At 37.0% G+C, this 20,313-nt stretch overlaps 1 protein-coding gene across 1 annotated transcript; it reads right to left on the bottom strand.

Annotated features, from left to right (window-relative positions):
• Positions 1–305: 305 nt before the first annotated feature.
• Positions 306–19,083, bottom strand: HIT1 (Membrane trafficking VPS53 family protein). Its single transcript, XM_087317303.1, has 24 exons — positions 18,946–19,083; positions 13,060–13,154; positions 12,912–12,968; positions 12,675–12,825; positions 10,981–11,051; positions 10,456–10,580; positions 8,976–9,136; positions 8,724–8,865; positions 8,515–8,578; positions 8,212–8,421; positions 8,096–8,137; positions 7,908–8,012; positions 7,749–7,808; positions 4,936–5,013; positions 4,739–4,840; positions 4,573–4,638; positions 3,423–3,500; positions 3,215–3,348; positions 2,790–2,883; positions 2,613–2,690; positions 2,147–2,209; positions 1,951–2,019; positions 1,311–1,406; positions 306–972 (listed from the first exon to the last, which is right to left on the bottom strand). Exons 1-24 carry the CDS (start codon positions 19,007–19,009, stop codon positions 604–606), a joined length of 2,574 nt encoding a protein of 857 aa, XP_087173429.1. The 5' UTR covers positions 19,010–19,083; the 3' UTR covers positions 306–603.
• Positions 19,084–20,313: the final 1,230 nt, after the last annotated feature.

The raw sequence follows: 20,313 nt of genomic DNA, 5'->3' as shown, positions 1-20,313 counted from the left end.
CTTCATATCCCTCTCTAAGTTCTTTTGCAATGTTCATTACATTAACTTAGAACATTTTTTGTGCTTTGTTGATCTACCAAAACATTTCTCCTTGTTCCCAGGGGAACTAGCACTTTATTTTTCAACCATGGATCTTTTCACAAAAAGTTGAAGTAGCTTCAAGGGAAAGCTGGTAACAAACTCAACATCAATTCACTCGTGATGAGATTGTTTAATCCACTCTCTTAATATGGGACCTCCTTTTGCCTCCAACACTCATAAACGAGACTAATGTATCTTTCTGATAATAATGCCTTGAAAATTTCACTAATACCAAATTTCATTCTTGATCTTCAACAAGTGGATATTCTTTCATAACATTTATTACAGCAATTCATACTTTTTATGCATGGAATATTTCCGAAATATCCCTTTTTTAAGATGCTCACTTTTTTACAAACTCTAGCCAACTGGTCATCTGAAGCATATTACAAGAAAACACAAAAGTTCTTTATCATTCATTCTCAAATGACTCATGGGGTTATTTTGCGCTTTGAAGCATATTATGAAGACAACATGCAAGTTATTAATCATCATCCATCCATCATTATATCCATCCACTCTTCATGTATTGAACAATTTCCTAAATGTTCCCTCTTTCTTGGAGGCTCCTTCCTTTGCCGACTCAGCCAAAGCAAATATTCTCTTCAAGCCAGTGCTAGATACGGCAGCAGCAGCAGCAGCCGATTGCGCCATCGCACCTCTACCAAGAGCAGCTGCCCTTGCCATCATATCCTCTCTATTAACAACACTCATAAGAGCTGCAGTAGGAGTAGGAGGGGTTGATAATGTAGAAGATGTGGGGACATTAACCATAGACGCTTGTGGAACAACACTAGAAGGTAATTGAGTGCTTAAGCTCACTACTCCGCTTGTTGTTCCTCGTCGATTAAAGTAATCAAGCAATGGTTGTTGTTCAGCCTTCTTTAAACCCTGCAAGACGAGAAAAGAGAACAAAAGTACAAATTCATTAGAGCTAAATCATAGTGTTTATAGAATAAAATGGCAACTACTTATCTTTATGGCAAAGGATGACCAATAGCTAAATCATATTTTAGGGAAGAATAAAGTAATAGCATCAGAGCATTCACTTTTAGCAAAGTATGAATTGTTATCTTGAATTATTAACAGCTGAAGCATATATAATGAGATTGAATGAGCAACAGTTAAATCATTATGTTCATATGACCAATAGTTTTAATGGGGTAAGAGAGGGATATGCACGTGTGTTATCTATCAATGCAATAAAATCTTTATGGGATAATAGAAACCTTCAAGTCAAGCAACCGCTGAAAGTCGGCTGCAGTTCCTTCTAGCAATAATGTTCTGTATGTATCTGCGATGGATTCTACTGGAGATAAAATCACCTGATCAAAAGAAGAAATATTAATAGTGAGTGACATGCTGATAGTTACAATGCTTTCTTATTGAATCCTAGTTTATCAATATGCATCAATAAGCATTCTAGAAACTTAGTGCATGGATGTGCATATCGTTCTTCAGACTTGGGGATAAAGGCAAAAAACAAATTGAAACTACTTCCACCAACTAGTTCCAGATTCCTGATTCTTTTATTTCCTCTTGACGGGGTTGGTTGAGAAATACTTTCAAAACTCAGGCTGAGAATCCTAGAGATATTGATAAACAAATCCTAAACACTAATCAAACAGTCTAGTTGGTTCCCTGGTTCTACTTTTTCCCTTATGGGGTCTGGCTGGGGTTGCTCTAGATGAGAATGTCTATTCATTAGGGCCATTTAACTTTTCATTTAAGCTATTATTTGACTGGGCAATATAGTTAATCGAAACAATCACCAACTATTCACAAAATTATGCAAGTGAAGGCTTAAAAGGTAATGCTATCCATTGTATTCATGTTGATGTGATGTGATGTGATGGCATTCATGCATACCTTCAAGAGGGCCTCAGCTTTTCCCATTTCACGACCAACAAATTTGTTGTAGCTTGCAGAAGCAGCATTCTGCATTACGTGTTAAAAATACATTCTAAAATGATCACTATTATGATTTTCAAAAAATAGATCACACAGAAACACATTTCTAAATGGCATGCAAATAAAAAAAAGAATCTGAGAAAGTTATATTGACCTGACCACCAAGGGAGGGAACTTCAAGCAATAGCGTTTTTACAGCATGTGTATCCAGCAGCATCTATAAACAAAGGAAATCACATGAACCATTTTTTAAGTCTCCATAAAGGAACGCATGAAAGGACATCTGCAAAGGGATCACAGGTTTTATAATTGTTTACAGCCTGTTCTGTAACAAATGAGTGACCTCTAAATAGCGATGAGTGTCGTCCTTTTTGCTTGTTCCTTCTCCAGAAAATTTAAAATATCCCAACTATTGCACTCTTTAGTTTAAGTTGAGAACAAGTTGTAGTTATTTACTAGGTAAAGGATTCTAGGCTAACAACAAAAATATCACACTCAACAACTCAACATCAGCATAAATGTCTGATTCTTGCCGAAAAATATAAGCACAACTTTTTTCAATTCCTTATATGCATCAAATATATCTTTATAGATTTTTTTATACAAGTTTGGTCCCAAACCTGTTGTGCTCCTGTCTCAGAAATTCGCTTGCATTTGTAGATATTGAAATGAAAACGAGGGGCAAATGAGGCTGCTAACTGCATCCATATGCTTCAAAAACTTGAGCCCACATATTTGAAACCAAACAAGAACTGACTAAGAAGTTTTTATCAGCCTCCACAAAGAAAAACACTAACCTTGTCAAGAAAAAACTGATAATACAATGGAGACAGAAGAGCACCAATTGCAGGCACACTACTGGACAGTGCAGCACTTATGCCATTTACATATCTAATAGACATAAAAAGTACAGTAAAATTATGACAAATTATCTTGAAGAAAAATGTGCATAGAAGTTTATGTGGTTGTCAGAAATGCCTCCAATGACAGTAAAAAGGAGAAACTTCAAAACATCCCTGACTTTACGTTATTTTCCCATACACCCTTGATCAACACTCAAAAGAGAGATGAGTTTATCGCATAAATGCTCAAATAGCACATGTAGTTGCTCTTTTGGGAGTACAAGGGACACTGGCAGGAAAAACAAAATTCAAAGGCATTTGGGAAAAGAAAACCAGGGATATTTCAGATTCTCCCCTATTAAACAACTGTTATTACTTACTCAGATTGATCTCCAACACTTTCAAGAGTGGCCCAAGGCATCCGTGTCATTGCAGCAAGCTCTGCCTCTAATTTTGTTTCCAAACCTTGCACTAATGTGGCCAATGCCCTCGTAATCACTGCTGAAAATTCGTCCTGTTTCATCTTTTAAGTTAAGCAATGACGCACACCTGAAGAGTGTTCCAATTCAGAAAGCTGTTAATGGTTACCTGAACACTTGACATGTCAACATTGTCAGAAAATTGCACATCAATAATCTTCGATATATTTTCAGCCAATTGCCCTGCCTTCATAACCACAATAAATTTGTCAGGGATTCTAGCCTACAACAATGAAATGGCATGCTGAAAATGAGTGGGAGGGAAACATATTATCTTTTGCAATCAGAATGCATATAACTAGACTCTAGGATACTATCCTTCGACAAGTTGGTAATGTCCCCTCCTAAAGGAACAAGTTCCCCCAAGTCCAAAGTCTTAGAAACATTGGCATTCAATCCCCCCTACACGTGTTTCTAAATGCAGATATCACATAGAACGCTTAAATGTGTAGCTACCAAACTAAGTCATTTCTCTTTCTGAAACCTGGGAACTTGTTCCCACATTAATACAATATACACTCCTCCATTTTCTTAGTTTCACTTCATGCCACATTCTGATAGCACTCTGCGCACTTCAAACTAGTCATACATCAAATGAATGATAAGACCCTGCTCCATGAATGATTGGAGGACAATAATCTTATAGAACAACCACTAGCCATCCTGATTATGTGTAAAAAAAACATGCTATTTACTTAAACAAAGTTCCAGAAGCTATCAGTTCCAAAATAATTTTGGGCAATGAATGCAACAAAGCAATGGTAATATATACACTTAATAAAAGATTATTTACTTAAACAAAGATCCAGACGCTAATGGTTCCAAATCAACTTCTGGCACTGAATGCAATAAAGCAATGTTCATATATACATCTGTCACTATAGGTAGCATTCTCCTTTATGTAATCTTTGTACATGACATTCTTCTTCGCAGCTATAGACCTCTTACCAAGATGCTAAAAGGAGCTAGAAATTTGATCTTTTGTAACCTACAGTTCATTACTTCGTTACGTCTAGGGATAGGAGTAGAGGCAAAAGTTTACTATATCTTCCTGCATCACAGTAAATTTATCATAGGTATCCTCGACATATGCCTAACCCTTCAAATAAAACATCAAGTTTGATGGAAACAACTGTGAAACCATTTTAGCTATTTCACAAAAAAAGCCAAAACATAATACATTCTGAAAATATCAATGCTTGTGAAATAAATTTGATGGAAATGGAAAATAAAACTAACAGATGGATTCGCCAACTTACTGTTTCATGACAGTATTCTGCAGTATTGACAATATAGCAAATCACTCGTTCATCTTTATCAGATATCTGATTTCAGAAAAGTGGATTACTAGAATGATTTTGTGCTTAATAGTGGCTCCATTTCTATTCCATAAATCAAATAAAAGTTAACCAATTATTAACTCACTTTATCAGCTCCAGTTGCTGCTGCAACAAGGCCAGAACCAGGCTTAGGAAGCCTAATGCTTTGAAGCTTAAAAGCATAGTGCTTCAATACCCTTTGAAAGACCTGTAAGTACCAAAATACACAAGCTGTGGATAATTAATCCTCAACCATAAACATGTTTACATCACATGAAAGTTCTTTCAAGCACAGAATCATACCAGAGACAGATTATAAAGTGTTTGATTCCTAGTAAGAGCGGAACAGCGCTTCAAGCTCTTCTTAATGATTAGAAAGACCTAGAAGCAAAAGAACATTACAATAATGATCAATCAAGAACCTTTTGGTTAATTTCAAGCACGTCATAGAATATCACACAGATGGATAACAATTAATATTATTCATCATTTCACAAGAATGCTTGCATATGCGTTTAACAAAGAGGGATATTTTAGTGCAAGCAAAATAAATATGGTGGATGCCAGGACTCTGGTAAGTTGAAAACAAGAATTTCGGTGGCAAAAATTAAGATGATTCCTACAGTGGTCAGGGAAACAATAATTGGTAGCATTGGTTTTCCACATTGAAATGAGTACAAAAATACAGAAACATATGGTTCAGACTCCCAGTAACACTTTATATGTTATATCATAGGATCCTGCTTGTATCCAACTTCATATAAAGTACTATCTCTAGAGAGAGAAAGAAAGATTATATTAATGTTCTAAAGAGGTCAAAATTATCTATGAGATGTAAAAGAGTTACAATCATTATATCTCATCAAAGCTAAACTACAAACTAAAAAGTTATCTAGTAAATAAATAAAAAGTTGCCTTGGTAGTAGGTACTGAACAAGAGAATCAAAGAGCCGTATGAAACATACATTTGCGAGTAGTCATGCTAGAGTATCCTTACGGATCATCAGTGATATTTATCTCTGCACAAGGTTAAGCATTAATACTTAATCAAAAGATCATGGAATGAATCTGGCTATAATATCTGTTTCTCAATTTCCTCATAGGTGCAGGAAGTATAATTTGCAAAGTATTTGTCTATCAAGTCTCACACTCTGAATTTGCTTCAGAATCCTAATGCATATTGTAAAGGGATTTTAGAATACTAGTAAAATGGTAGCTGAAAGTCTTGGAGGGTCAGAGTACTCTGAAGCTTACATCTGTGTAGGGCCAAAAATCGGGGCTTGTATCGTTGCTGTGGGGCTCTCTAGTAGAAGAGTCCAAACTGCCTCTGACCTTGAGCTCTCATAAACTCTATAAAGGTGATCTGGTCATGGAAGAGGGCAATGGATCTGTCTCTGATGTATCCGAAGGCTGAGGATCTGCATGTGTGGTATTCCCATCTCCAACTCAAGATGACATAACAGGCACAGAGAATTGTGGCATATACTCTCAATGAAGGTATCTACCAGTCTCCACCTGAAGTTGATGTGACAATATAGTGGATCTGCCCAAACACATCTCACATCATGGGGGAACTAAAGCCACCAGTTGTCAATGTCAGAAAGTGATCTCTACAGAATGCCATTTTAGTTCCCAGAGGCTTTTCATTGGTCACTTTTTTCCGCTTATGATGAGTAAAAGGAGCTTCCATGATATACTGGAATGGAGAAAATGAAGTGGACTATTTATTACTAAGCTATGGTATGAAGCTTACACATGCATGGAACCTCTAAATTCTCGTTGAATCTCCATTATGACTACCACCAATGAAATCATTATCACCCATAACTAATGGGTAGCTTTAAAATCTTTCTAGTTGAAGAATATATCGAAAAATACAATAGCATGTCTTCATTTCCTCTCATTCTGCATGAGTATCGATAGATTTCTTCTCTGAGATCAATGTGAGTGATAGGTTGTGGCACCTGTCTAAAAAGCACAGCTGCTCCATTGGGACTCTTTATCCTCTTACTGTATCTTATCTGCAAGTTGACCACCCTGAGTTATCTACAAAGAGCTAGTTTGCCTGTCTCCAGCATACAATGCGAGTAGAGGTACCGAGCCAAATAATAATCATCTCTCATTCTTGTACTGCAAGATCATAGAAGAATCTTGTGTTCATTGCTATCATTCTTGTCCTATTTTTATTTACTGTTTACGATAGTGGAAAGATACACCTTTGTAATCCGGTTTATATCATGGGCTGAAATTTCCTTTGAGTAGACATTTCCCCTCTTCTTATGCACCTATTTTTCCTACATACACCCTGTCCTGTGTTGCATGTGTTTAGTGATGCCTCTTCTCCTGATCCTTGATCCCTCTTACTTGAACATGCAATTGAAAGTCATCTGGACAAAGGTGCCATGTTGAAAATGAAGGAAAAATGGCAATTAAGTCTTTGCTTTCTTACTGCCCTCTATCAATTTTTTTGTCTTGTCACTTTGAATAACCATCTGTGAATGCAGGCATGCCATTGGCCTTCTTCTCCCTTGTATGCCATAGAATGCTGACATGGGCTCTCATAGTGTTCAATCTCCTCCATGGATCCATTACGGCTGAACCTCTCCATTCTCACGGTTTCAATTATTACAAACCTGCTCTATTTTCAATTTGGTTGCAAGTGACTTGGGCCCTAACCAGGTCAATGTCCTCTTCTTATGGGTGGCAGATGTGCATGGATATGAACATGTATATCTGCAGACATGATAGGCCTCACATCTAAATTACTTTCTTGGCTATCTACTATATACTCGAAAAGAGACATAGGGAGGCCTGTTTCCTAACAAATGTGAATACCATCAATTACTCATCTATACAGCAAGGAAAACATTGGCATAATATGTCCAAGTTCAAACGACTAAAATGCAATAACTTGCTTTTCTGAATAGTGATAGCTTCATTCGGCCGTGGAAGGCTTGGTGAAAGTTCATTCATAGAGCTATGCAGAAAACCTAATGTGAACAATTATGTATAAATAGAACAAATAGAATGCACATACAATATGAGGACATAAACATGAACTTAAAGTATGAACCTTCATATATAGCAGGAAATATGCATTATAGGTGATAGAAAACCTGAGTGCTGCTTCCAAGGATGTTTGTTTGACTACCTTCTTCAGCCTCCCATGATTCAGCCTTTTTCCAGAAAGGACGGAGTAGATATGTTAAGAATGAATGCAAAATTGACATCACCTCCATTTATAATTTCACCCAATCTGTCATATTATTCCATACCTGTACAAGTTTATCTACGCTCTCTATTAATGTTTTCTCCTCTAGTTCAACATAAACTGACAAATGTGGCTCAAAGCACGAAGAGATTATGCCATGGAAACTCATCTGTGCGTACCACAAAATTCAGATTTCAAGAAGCAAGTTCCACTCTTAATACTTTCAAACAACACAAAGGCAAACAAACTCACAGGCCGTGCAGCTATATTTTTTATAGCCTTATCTTCATCCCCCTGAAGTAAATTTGCATTGAAATCAATATAAATATATCACAATTTTGTGAATTGAAATCATGAACATTGTTTACACTTGTGGACTGTGCATTTTTTCCAGCTTTCTCAGCAAGTTTTTTCTCATATTTCTTCCTGATTACTGAAGGAGAATTTTCATCCTCTCCAAGCACCACCACATCATCAGATTCATCTGCACTATCCGAATCCTTCCCAGCATTTGGATCATTTCCTTCACCAAAAGTGTGGGCAAGATCTTTCTCAAAATCTGTAGTGCTCTTCAGTGTCTGTAAGTGCTCATGCAAAACAATTATAGTTTTAGAACCTTCAAACATCATAGTTTTACCATAAACAGCCAACAGAAATCCTTATTTCGCTACCTGTAATAGTGTTGCCACATCAGGCTTTTCCTTAACATCATCTAAAATATCTGTAAGATGAGACCTGGTAGATGGAGTACGAGAACTTCAGGAAATTTCTCAGGTTTTTCTAAGCCGCTTATGCTAAGGAGAATTAATCATCTTCTATTACTAATGGGATCCAGAAAGAAATGAGCATCTATAAATTATTGAAATCATGCAGAACTCACCTTGTTACTTTGCAGAATTGAACACACAATAAATATAGGACACGCCATGAGGGAGGAAAAATTTTCCATATATCCTCATTTGTGCGCATTTGACGCTTTATCCATGCATATCGCCGCTCAACTTTATCAAGTCTGGCAAGCTCTGCTCTTTAAATCAAATGAATAGCTCCATGTTATTTGAGACAAAAAACAAATACACTGCGCTAATTTCAACAAATGTTTATCTTGAATAGATCCAAAATATGAAAGGACCTGTTCCTTCAAATATTTGCTTATAAGCAGTTAATTCCTTGTTGCATACAGTATTGACGAGTTCTTCTCTTACAGATGCATCAAGTGCATCAACTACTAAGCATGCATCTGCCAGTTGTTGCATTACATTTCCATCCTCTTTTAAGCGTGCTGTACCTAAGCTGAAAATTATAATATGTCACACAGGTGAGTCAGGAAATTCAGTTTTACTTTTAAAGCTCATAACAAACATAAAAAAGATATACTAAATCATATCTATAGAAGGCAGTGAGATAGAATTTTCATCAAAATCTTCTATGCAAACAAGCCTAAATTATTTATTATCAAAAGACTCAACTCGATCCAAGAAAATGTATCAACAAACATTTTACTTTTCCATTTCCGGTGATTCCGCATGCAAGATCCATCTAAACAGTTCTTCAACAGAAGAGAAGCAAGATGAAACTCTTTCTTAGATTTCTAGATCAGTTTTGAGGCCGATGCTCTCAGAAAATCGAATAATAGGTTGTATTTCCTGATCAAGCCAAATAATAGGTTGTATAAAAATCGAATAATAGTTTGTTTGCAGATTTTATTGTAGGTTTTTGCTCGAGATCCAATCCTCAAATCTTTTGTCTCTATCAATATTTCTCTCTATGGCCATTACGGGATCCACTCCATCTAAAGTTATTTGGTATCAGGGGCCAATTCTTCCAGGGACAAGTATTTCACCCACTAACCATTACCTTGAGCAGCTCAGCCATACCTCCAGCTGGCCCCCAGCTCATCATGAAACGGTTCATCATAAAGGCTGGATTAAAATGGGGTGGGCTTGATAAACCACCTTGTTAGCAACCCTTGGCAGCACATTATAGTAGTCTTTCTCATGACCCTACAAGACAACATTTTTATTTTTGCATAAACATGCATATACTAGCTCTACCACTCTGAAAACTCCCAAAGAATCACAATATGGCTCAATTCTGAAGTAATACTTTCTATCACACTATAAGTGTGATTAACAAGCTCAACCACATGAAGCTTTGGACTCCAATAGAAAATGAAAAAAGAAATTCATTCAAATATGATGAATTGTAAAGCCACAAAGAATGTGCATTCACCATGTCAATAGATGTCATAAAAGTTGAAAGCTTATCTGCATTGTTTCGATAATGATCAGGATGAATCATGGTAATCTGATGATATTCATAAGCAAATCTTTGTAGGGAGAATGAAACCACCTAGATTATGAATCTAGTTTCCCACTCATCATCCAATTAGTACTATATAGCCCCAATTGGATTATGGATATCTACTGAGTCTTAGACAAGTTCCAGCTACAACTGGTCACTTATCCATAACCTGTCTTTCTAGTCTTCTTTCCAAATTTGCATGAATTGTATCTGATCAATGTAGCTTTTCAATAGAAATCCCTCCCTAGGAAAAACAAATTTTAAAAACACAGCTGAATTTTAACTGAATTTTAAAGACCACAGAGTACCTTGAGAAATCTGAAAATACATGTGATTTCAACATCTGCTTTATGCTCTTGAATTTTTCTCGCAATTCACTAATTTTTGGTATATCACGATAGGCTTCAAAATGTGCGCACAGTTGATTTACTGCCTGCAAATATCAATCATACAACATTCTAAGAACAAATCATATATGAATATCAAAGTTTATGGTTTGACATGTGGTATTATGAAGCCCCAGAAGTCTATGATAGCATTTAGACAGCAGAGTGTACCAAGTCATAGGAGGAAAACCCCAAAATTCTTTAACGCACATAGAGCAAATAATGTCAAATATCAAACATACAACATTCTAAGAACAAATGATATATGAATAGCTTGTTTGCAAAGCAATAGCATTATAATCTTGCAAGTCTTCGTAATCAACCAACATGTAAGAAAATAGGTGTTTCTACATGTAAGAAAATAGCTTGTTTGCAAAGCAATAGCATTATAATCTTGCAAGTCTTCGTAATCAACCAACATGTAAGAAAATAGGTGTTTCTACAGACCTCTAGTTGTCCTGACGCTTCTTTATATTGACGTTTGGATGCCATTGTTTGCAATTGTTCAACAGCTGAAACTGCATTTTTAATAAGAGCAGTGTGATAAGTTTTTTCAGTTCCTGATAAAAAAATTTGTCTTGTTTTATTTTAAGTAATTCCATGCACTTTGAACAAAGTTCTTTTGCCTTGACTTGAGAGAAGCAAGAATGATGCTAACTTAAGCTCTACCAGAAATATATATATACACACAGAACCTATTAGCTGGGAAATACTATGATGGTGCAAGCTTATCTAAGCAAAAAAAAACCGTTCTGTAAATGTCCAGAGACACACTTGATATTATCCATAATTCGATTAAGAATAAAACCTTTCCACAATGTAAACAAACCAAGCAAGAGATTTTTGGAAACAAACATGTGAGAACCTAGATGAGGGAGGGTGGATTTTTCCCATCCACTCTTTTTGGTGCCTGTTCAAAGCTCATTTAACTGCCATAACGTGTCCAAGACAGCATCACGCATGCCTTCAGGGGGGTTATATCATAGTCAAAGATATTAACACAAGCATTCTTCCTTTAAGTGAACCCACGCAGTCGTCTCATCACAGACAAAACAGAGGGAGATATCATCTTCTTCAAGGGACAGATGATAGCCATCTACACAACCCTCCTTGGAGATTGCACCTTCCACTACTCAACTAACTAAGGTGGTTAGCCCAAAGATGACCGAGTGAAAATTATGATGCTTGAGTTTATCCAACCACTTTCTATGGCCTTAAAAGCAGATGGAACCAAGGAGAATAGAATAGATGTTTTATCGTCCATGAAAAGGCCAATTTTGACCTATGGGACCACATCAACATGTTATCATGTATGCAACTCATTCCAAGGAACTGTGAAAATCATGCGCCCACGTGTGTGCTCAACCTTCTTGGTGGACATTCGAGTTTGACATATCGAGTGATAATATTTCTCATGAATTACCTTATACGCTGAGCATGAGATAAGTGTTATTCATCTTCCACTAGGTTTTCATCGATGCCATGATGTTACCACAACATCTAAATTGTCTGAGTGAGTTCAAAGAAGTGCTAAGGCTCTCCGAGAGCCAATGCTTAACCTTGTATTGGGGCCAACATTGGGGGTTAATATTTGCAATGTAATATTCCAATTTTGACACTTTGGCATCTTGTCACTTCATCGTTAGTGCCTCTAGTAATCTATCCTCGATGATCACATACTTCATAGCATCACCTTAGAACTCCAATAGATCTTCTACCCCCCACCTCTTACACCATTTCATAATGTCAAGCACCCAGACAGATAAGAGGATTTTTCTCTTATGTGTTTCGTGTACTTTGCATCCTACATTCCAAGCTTGTTTCAGCAATCTATGACCAAGCATACTCTTATTTTTGTGATATACTTTTATACTTTTTGCATGGCCTGTTCCTCTATTGGACAAGCACTTGTTTCTATATATAGCATGACAGGACAGGATATTGAAGATTTTACTCCCAAGTGACTAAGAACAATTTTTGAATCTTCTCTATTTTATTCCATGCACCTGAGTGAGATAGTGTCACCCCACACATCCACTACATAAAGCAATGCTTGGACCACCATAGCATTGAATAGCATCAACCTCACTTCCCATCCTCAAGTATCAGCATTGATTCTCAAATAAATAATAAAATAATACCCAGCATTGCAAGGCGATGGAGTGCAGTTATTGTTGTTGTAATATGTTTCTTGGCGAAGTCCAACTTTTTAATATCATGGCATATCTCCTGTACCATCACTTCACTTTGTTCTGCTTTTCCTTTTATTTCTTTTATCCTTTGTGTGAGCTCCTGCATATGTCAAAATTTTCAGTAACCAACGGCTTAAAGTCAAGAATATAGCCTTCATAAAAATCAATACATTCAAAACAATTTACCTGAATTGCTCGCATTGCAGCTGCCAGGTCTTCCTTAGCTTTTGTTCCTGAGGAACTCTAAAGAGCAGTATAATTATAGTAATATACCATAGCATGAATAGATATTATTGATGGAAATAATGAAATCATTGAGAAAGTAGGAAATCACTTGTTGGCGAACTGCTGCCAATATCTCAGCATCAACTTGTTGAATTTTGTTCCGCAATTTCTGTATGATTGGCTCCACTGCAACCAGTGATCCTTCTGTGTCATAGAGATAAAATGTTTCAACCACTGGTACATATATAAAGATAATTTTTTGCTAATTGAAGTTTGGTACTTCTCAAACCATCTTTACAGTCTTAACTAAGGATGTCCCTGCTCAGCACTATATGTGATCAATATTACAAGATTACATCGAGACAGAAAAAGAATGAATGAATGAATGACTGTATTAACATTTTTATGAGGGCCAAAGTGGCCTACAAGAAACCAACCTCATTACAATCATAATATCATGGGATATCATGGAGATCATGGAAGGCATGGAAAGCAAGATTAACATTATATCAATGAAGAGTATTTACATGGAGAGATAATTTACGGTGCTCAGTCAGAAAGTATATATCATTTCAAATGGCACCTTTCCCAATCAGGGCTTCATTCCTCATATATCAGGGTAGCTGTATTGATCAATTCTCAACCACTCAGGAGTTATTTTCTTGCACTCATATTCATGTAGCTTGTTCCATGCAAACGTATCCCCTCAACTGATCATCTGACAAAGATCACGAGTCCTCTTTCTAATCCCAACCTTCTACAGAAGTTTCCACAGTTGCTCCAATCTTGTCTATTCTCCAAATTAGCTCCACAATTAGCGACTGAGAATGTACTTTTTTCCTAGTTATGGCTTCAATTAGGAATTAGAACAATCCCTAGCACATGTAAAAGAAGATAAAATGAAGAAAATCTCTAACTGTTTTAGGTTGATTCATTGGATAAAGGTCCCAAAGAACCAGGAGACTTGTTGAGGAGATCCAAACACAATTCGCTACATTCAAACAATACGCTCATTAGATAATCTCATCTGCACTTACTGTATTGAACATGCTTCATAATACTGGATCCTAGTTTATTGTGATGCAGCTGTTGTCAGATCCGAACTGAACCCTACCTAATGCTACAAAAGAAAACTGAGTTACATCACCTCATCCTGCAATTCATCTTCTGCTTCAATATTCGCATTCTCCAACCTTATATCATGAGTAGATGCATTGGTTATTAAATTCTTAGTTGTTTAAAGAGATAAAATCATCCTCTATAATGCTTGAACAAGTGCAGCTTCTTCCATGTGAACATGCCCCCCTGACGCCATTATCCAACAGCCATTTAGTCTCCATCAGCCTGACACAGATCTTCAACAGATGCTTCAGCCATTTTTCTGAACCACGAGACTAGGTCAAGAGATCCACAAAGTTGTGCATCATCTGCATATGGTGTACTCAAAACTCCATCATCAGGCTGAGTGCTGAGCCTTGGCATATATATACAGCAACACCACAGTAGCTTGCAAATTTCTGACTTGATCCAACCTGGCTGATGAATTACCTCCACGATTTTCATTCTCCATTAAATTATCTATATTGCAGTAACTACTACCTTACTCAATGATTCTGAATGCCATGAGAATTACATGTATGTACTGAGAGATAAAATCTCTCTCTTCTAATACACCTCAAAGTTCAAGGCAATTGTCACCGTGAGGTATTACTTTTTTTCTTTTACATCATATTATTTATTTTTCTTACTCCCTTGGAATTTTTGAAAGCGTCCAAGAAGACATTGCATGGTTAGAGTAAAATCATGGAGGCCAAGGCCAGCAAACCCCAAGATCGGCATATGATCAGTCTAGTTAGCATTGAATTTCGATGTGTATGGAGGTGTGTGCATCCGATCATAAAGTTGTGCCATATAAATTCTCTTTAGGTTAGGCCCTATATAAGGCACTTAAAAGCTTTATGAAAATAGGTTAAATTTTTTCTGAAGAGGTGGTATTTTGCCCAAAGATGGTCAATGATAAATCATTTTTCTTACACACTTCAGCAGATGATTTCATTATTCAAGTCAAGAACTTGAGACATGTCGCATGCCATTCACACAGCAACAGTATAGGTCCAGACATCATTTCTTAACTAAGGATAGAGGACCACATTTGCAGCTTTGTAACACAAGTTGAATATGCAGAACATTATGTCTGTCATTGCCCGGTCTATTATGAGATCAGGGCAAGACATCCATGTCTCTTTAGGGAGGATTTCGACCTCTTTGTAGAGTGATTGAGTACAATTATCAAAATGTTTAGCACTCTTCCTTCTAAACTTGATGGCTCTTGGGGGAAAGGTCGACATTAATTTATTCACCTACACAAAGAACTTTAACCAATTTCTACCACACATATACTAATAGAGACACTCCTCGTAACACACAAGCAAACACTCTGGCCAAAGTGGAAACATGACAGGTAAAGACAATGTACTGCTCTTCTGCTGTGAATGTTGCTAATGGCAACCGGAATCACGCCACAATGTGCATATCTTCATACGATCAAAACCATCATCAAACGAGATTGGGGAGGCCCTTCTAATCCCAACAAGATTTCTATATCGGATCACTCCATGATGGATATTTTCAGAAGGCAGAAATTTCACTTCCAATGATCAGATACCAACCCTTATTATAAGTTGTTGATAACTACATTTCAATGGAATTTAGTTTCAGGAAGCTACTGAGGAAAGACATTTCTTTTGTTGTGAAGTATTTTAAAATTTTAAAAGTTCTCCCTTGTGGCAGAACCATTTGGGTAGGTCTAAGAAATGGAAACCTTAACCGTTGTAAGCTTTGCCACTTCTCATTGGCCATTATGGTTTTAGGGACATTGATATATTTTTCTTTCTGAACGCCTTAAAAGTATTTTGTAGGGACAAAGGTTCGTCAATAAACATGGATAAAACTATAGTGATGGTGTTTAACACCACTCAAGCATGGGTAACACCAGAATTCTTCTTGGGATAGAAAAGGGTGGCACACACACTCCTACACATACTTAGATGTAACATTTACAGGGCCTAGGTTCTCCTTATGGGAGGCTGCTTGTGCCCGACTTTCTAGCGGATATGTAGTCCTTGGTGCTCTTGAAAGACAATGTGTACATTTGCAGCTCCAAGAACCACAAACTAAATTGCGCTATTTGATACACATGTGACATCAACTCTTCTCTATAGAGTAGAAACATGGGGACTGAGTATTTACAAAGCAAATAACTGGAAAGATTTAGAGAGACCTTTAGTCTCTTTGATTGCCTGCATGATAAGGAGCAAAGCATCAGTGCCCCATTATATAATCTGGGCAAAGATGCGAGCAGACCCCATAATCATCGAGGCATTATTCTGATTAGCGACTGGGAGCTACCTAAACGAAGTACTCAAGGTTGGCACTTTTGTCATCAAAACAAATTGTTCAACATGGAGACTTTCATTGTTGGTCAGTGGTTTGAGTCACATGGCATAAACGTAAATGCAATACCTCCATTTCAATTATCTTGGATTGTCCCCATCTAAATGTGAAACCAGAGTGGAAAAGAATAGAGAGATCCAAACTGATATTATTAACTTGGAAAACAAGAAAACATGGATTAATTCCAAAACATCACTTGGTAGGAAGATGGCCCACTATAAGACACACTTTTTACATATTAGAGGATGGATTCATCATCAGGCCATCTTATGTAGACATAAATCTATCCTATGCGCTGCGCAGTGTCATTAGACCGCTGCGAACTTCATCACGTCAAGGCAGGCTGATATACACAAATACCTGTAGAAAGAATTTGCCAATTGTGTCATCAAGGGATGGAATTTGAAGAACACTATGTTTGTCACTATAGTATTTCATATGAAATAAGAGGAGATACCAATGCTTCTTTAAGCAAGGCTTCGGCTCAGTAGGCAAGGTAATGGAATATGGGTACCAACAATGCTTGGGGGTTTTCTAGCTAGAACTCAAGAGCCACAAGGAAAAATTGTTGAAGGACAATAATACAGCCACGCAAGCTCATCAACAAAGAACAATCACAAGTTTCTTTAGCCCCAGGACATAACAATGGGGTTACAGTAGATTGGACAACAGCAATTTGCCTTGGACATAGGGCCCAGGCTCATGGACCATGATAAAGGTCATTATCTCCTACCATCCTAGGTGCTTCCGTCGCTTTGGAAACCTCTCCATTCTGGATGAACATATCCTATGGATCTTTCGAAGAAAAAAATTACAATATAAAATTACAATATATCTGACTTGAGAATTGTACATGTACCAATAACAAGATCCTTTAGTCACTTTTTATCTTATTTACCTTTTTTTTACCTGATAACATTTATTTTGGTTTGTTGTTCTCAAAGATGAGAAAACACTTAAGATGTAATCTCCTGTTTGGTCTTATAGGACATTTTGGCCTCTTAAAAGACGTTAATATCTCTATTTTGGTTTGTTGTTCTCAAAGACGAGACAGCACTTAAGATGTAATCTCTTGTTTGGTCTTATATGCCATTTTGGCCTCTTAGAAGACGTTCATATATCTTTCTTTCTCCAACGTGCCGAAACCAGATCTTTTCATCTCTTTTTATCTTATTTACTTTTATATTTACTGAGTAATATTTATTTTATTTTGATTTGCTGTTCTCAAAGACAAGACAATACTTAAGACATAATCACTTGTTTGGTCTCATAGGCCATTTTGGCCTCTTAAAAGACGTTAATATTTCTTTCTTTCTTTCTTTCTTTCTCTCTCTCTCTCCAATCCAACCACAAGCTTTTCACAGTAATCTTCGCCTGGTTATGTCTTATACTGTTTTCAGCCATTAATACATTTCAAATTTTTTTCCATTTTGTTATGTTTGCCAATCTACTACTGCACACAACTCTGTTACTGACTTCCATCTAGGATCAGCGGCACATTACAGGTTGGTATACATGATCCGGTGAAGTTAAATCTCGTATGTTTGGCCTCTATCTTAGTTTTACCTACATCTGTGATATATATATAATGCACATGACAAGAATGTCCAAAGGTCCAGAAATGAGCGATAGACGATGTATCTTCATAAACAGCATTGCAGACCAGCAAACAGATTGCATGCATCTCCATGAGAACCCATTGGGAAGATCTAGCATTTGAAATAGCTATGCTACAGCTTGTCATACGGCACTGATCTTGCTATCTATGTTGCATCTCACCAGCTTCGTAGATCCAGACCATCATACATTACTCATCCACTATCTGACATTAGAATCCACATCTATTGAGATCGGTTATGTCCGGACCTGAACCAGTGCAAATCTCTCCTACCCATTTAATTTTATTACCACTGCCAAAAGCTCATACATGCTGTGCTTTCTTTCACTGTGATGTAAAATTCTTGCCCTTATGCATTATTCAGAGCAAACGTATAGCTATGATTCAGGCAAATGCAACATAGAGGCCACACAGATCGATCATTAGAGATGATTTTTTATCATTTCTTCCAACTCATTCATACGAATGGAACATAGAAATCTCCTAGATCACTCATTTCTCTGTTATTTCTCCAAGGAGAAAATATTTAGCTGTGATTGATTTCAACCAGGAGATCGAAGTCACCTCACTGATTCATTCATTTCTCCATCATTTCTTTGAGAAAACACATAAATGTGGTTTCTTCTTGCAAAGAGAAAATTTTCTTCCAAAGAGAAGAGTTCTAGCTTTGTTTCTGTGTCACATCTTTCTGAGTTGCGACGAAATTATTTTTCGCTCGTTTCGAAGAGCTCAATTTGAGCTACAGATACTCTGTAATTTCCTTCGAAATGCATTACTATAGATGTAATTCATTCGAACCGAAGACAGAAATTAGATCTCAGGTTCATCTCATCGCGGAAGAAGATACCGTGATTTCTCTATCGTTTCTTCATGATTCGGATCTACTTCTTCTGAGTGAGAGAGAGAGAGAGAGAGATAACTAACCATTAGGGAAAGTCTGATTGATGAAATCGATGGTAGTGGACTCCATCGCCGGTGAAGAAAGCATGTATCAGAGTAGTGAGGATCTATGGACTGAAGAAGAAGCAGCAGAAGACGAAGACGATGATGATGATGATGATGATGATGGCAGGGAAAAGGGACAGAAATGGAAAATGGCTAAAAATGGAAGATGGACGGCCAACAATTGGCCACCCATTGGGGAGGGGGGGCCATTAATGGGGGGGGCACACCTGCCCAACAAAACAATTTGTGTCCACTATCTATCGCTATCACGATCCGAACGGCCCTAGTGAGGCACACCTGCCCAACAAAAACAAATCGTGTCTATCACGATCCAAATAGCCCTCCCCTACTTGCTTGCTTGCTTGTTTGGGATGATCGGTCTGTCATGGCTCACGTGGAAGCCACCGATTATCTGAATGATCCTTCCATGTCCAAGCTTATGATGCTCGAAACTTGGCCTCGTGCAATTGCTTTTTGCAATGATCGACAATGAATATCGCATCTTATTCGTTCCACGATTATCGGATTTGGCCTCGTGTTGTCAGTTTCTGTCATGATCTGAAATGATATCTCGTATCTCAATCTATGATGTTCAAAATTCAACCTATGTCTTTATCTATGATTATTATTCGAGCTATGGTTCACATATTGGTTGATGATTGTTCTCCACGCATGTTCTATGGTGTTCACGATCAATATGTGGTGATTGAGACGGGGCTTATGTCATGCACAACCCATATCTTATAATGATGTTTCGATCTTATATTAATGGTGGTAATAGCATTGGGTAATGGTATTGGAGAAGACAATTTATATAATTTTGTTGAGGCCTTAGAAATAAAAACACTATTTCACACATGATACATAAAGCATGTGCCTTGAAGTATATATCAATGTCAACAAACATTGAGGACAATAAGCACTTGACTAATTGATTGAATGTCACTCTTTTCTCTACATGGATAATGTCATCATGGACTTGAGCAATGATGTTTAAGCAATCACTCTTGTCACTCAAGTAAACATTCCATATGAAATTTTCATTAAATTTACTTGTCAAATGATAGTTTTGGAAATAATTTTACTTATTAGGTATGCGACAACTTTTCAATAGTGAAAGAGACCAATGAATTGTATAACTATGCATATTATCATGACACACATCAGTATAATTCCCAAAAACATGGATTTGTTTCTCAAAATTTATAGATATCTAACTAGCCCTTCTATATTTTACATTTTTACAAATTACACGATCCAATTGCACACAATGAAGTACCTGGGCTATTTAATGATACTCGCATAAGACCATCTAGACGATCTACATTCAACATGTTTCTTTTCATC

The sequence above is a fragment of the Azolla caroliniana genome, unplaced genomic scaffold (assembly GCF_043228905.1).
Source record: "Azolla caroliniana isolate FFs.n. ecotype wild unplaced genomic scaffold, voAzoCaro1.0.p SCAF_3, whole genome shotgun sequence".
Classification (NCBI taxonomy): domain Eukaryota; kingdom Viridiplantae; phylum Streptophyta; class Polypodiopsida; order Salviniales; family Salviniaceae; genus Azolla; species Azolla caroliniana.
This window is presented reverse-complemented; position numbering and strand designations above follow the sequence as displayed.

What these genes read in the sequence shown, in the direction of transcription:
- HIT1 (XM_087317303.1), bottom strand. Translation starts at nt 19,009, where the DNA reads ATGCTTTCTTCACCGGCGATGGAGTCCACTACCATCGATTTCATCAAT. An exon ending in CCATCGCCTTGCAATGCTGG is followed by an intron (nt 11,052 to 12,674) that starts GTATTATTTTAT and finishes TTAAAAATGCAG; the next exon opens with TTTCAGCTGTTGAACAATTG. An exon ending in GCGTAGATAAACTTGTACAG is followed by an intron (nt 7,809 to 7,907) that starts GTATGGAATAAT and finishes TTCTGGAAAAAG; the next exon opens with GCTGAATCATGGGAGGCTGA.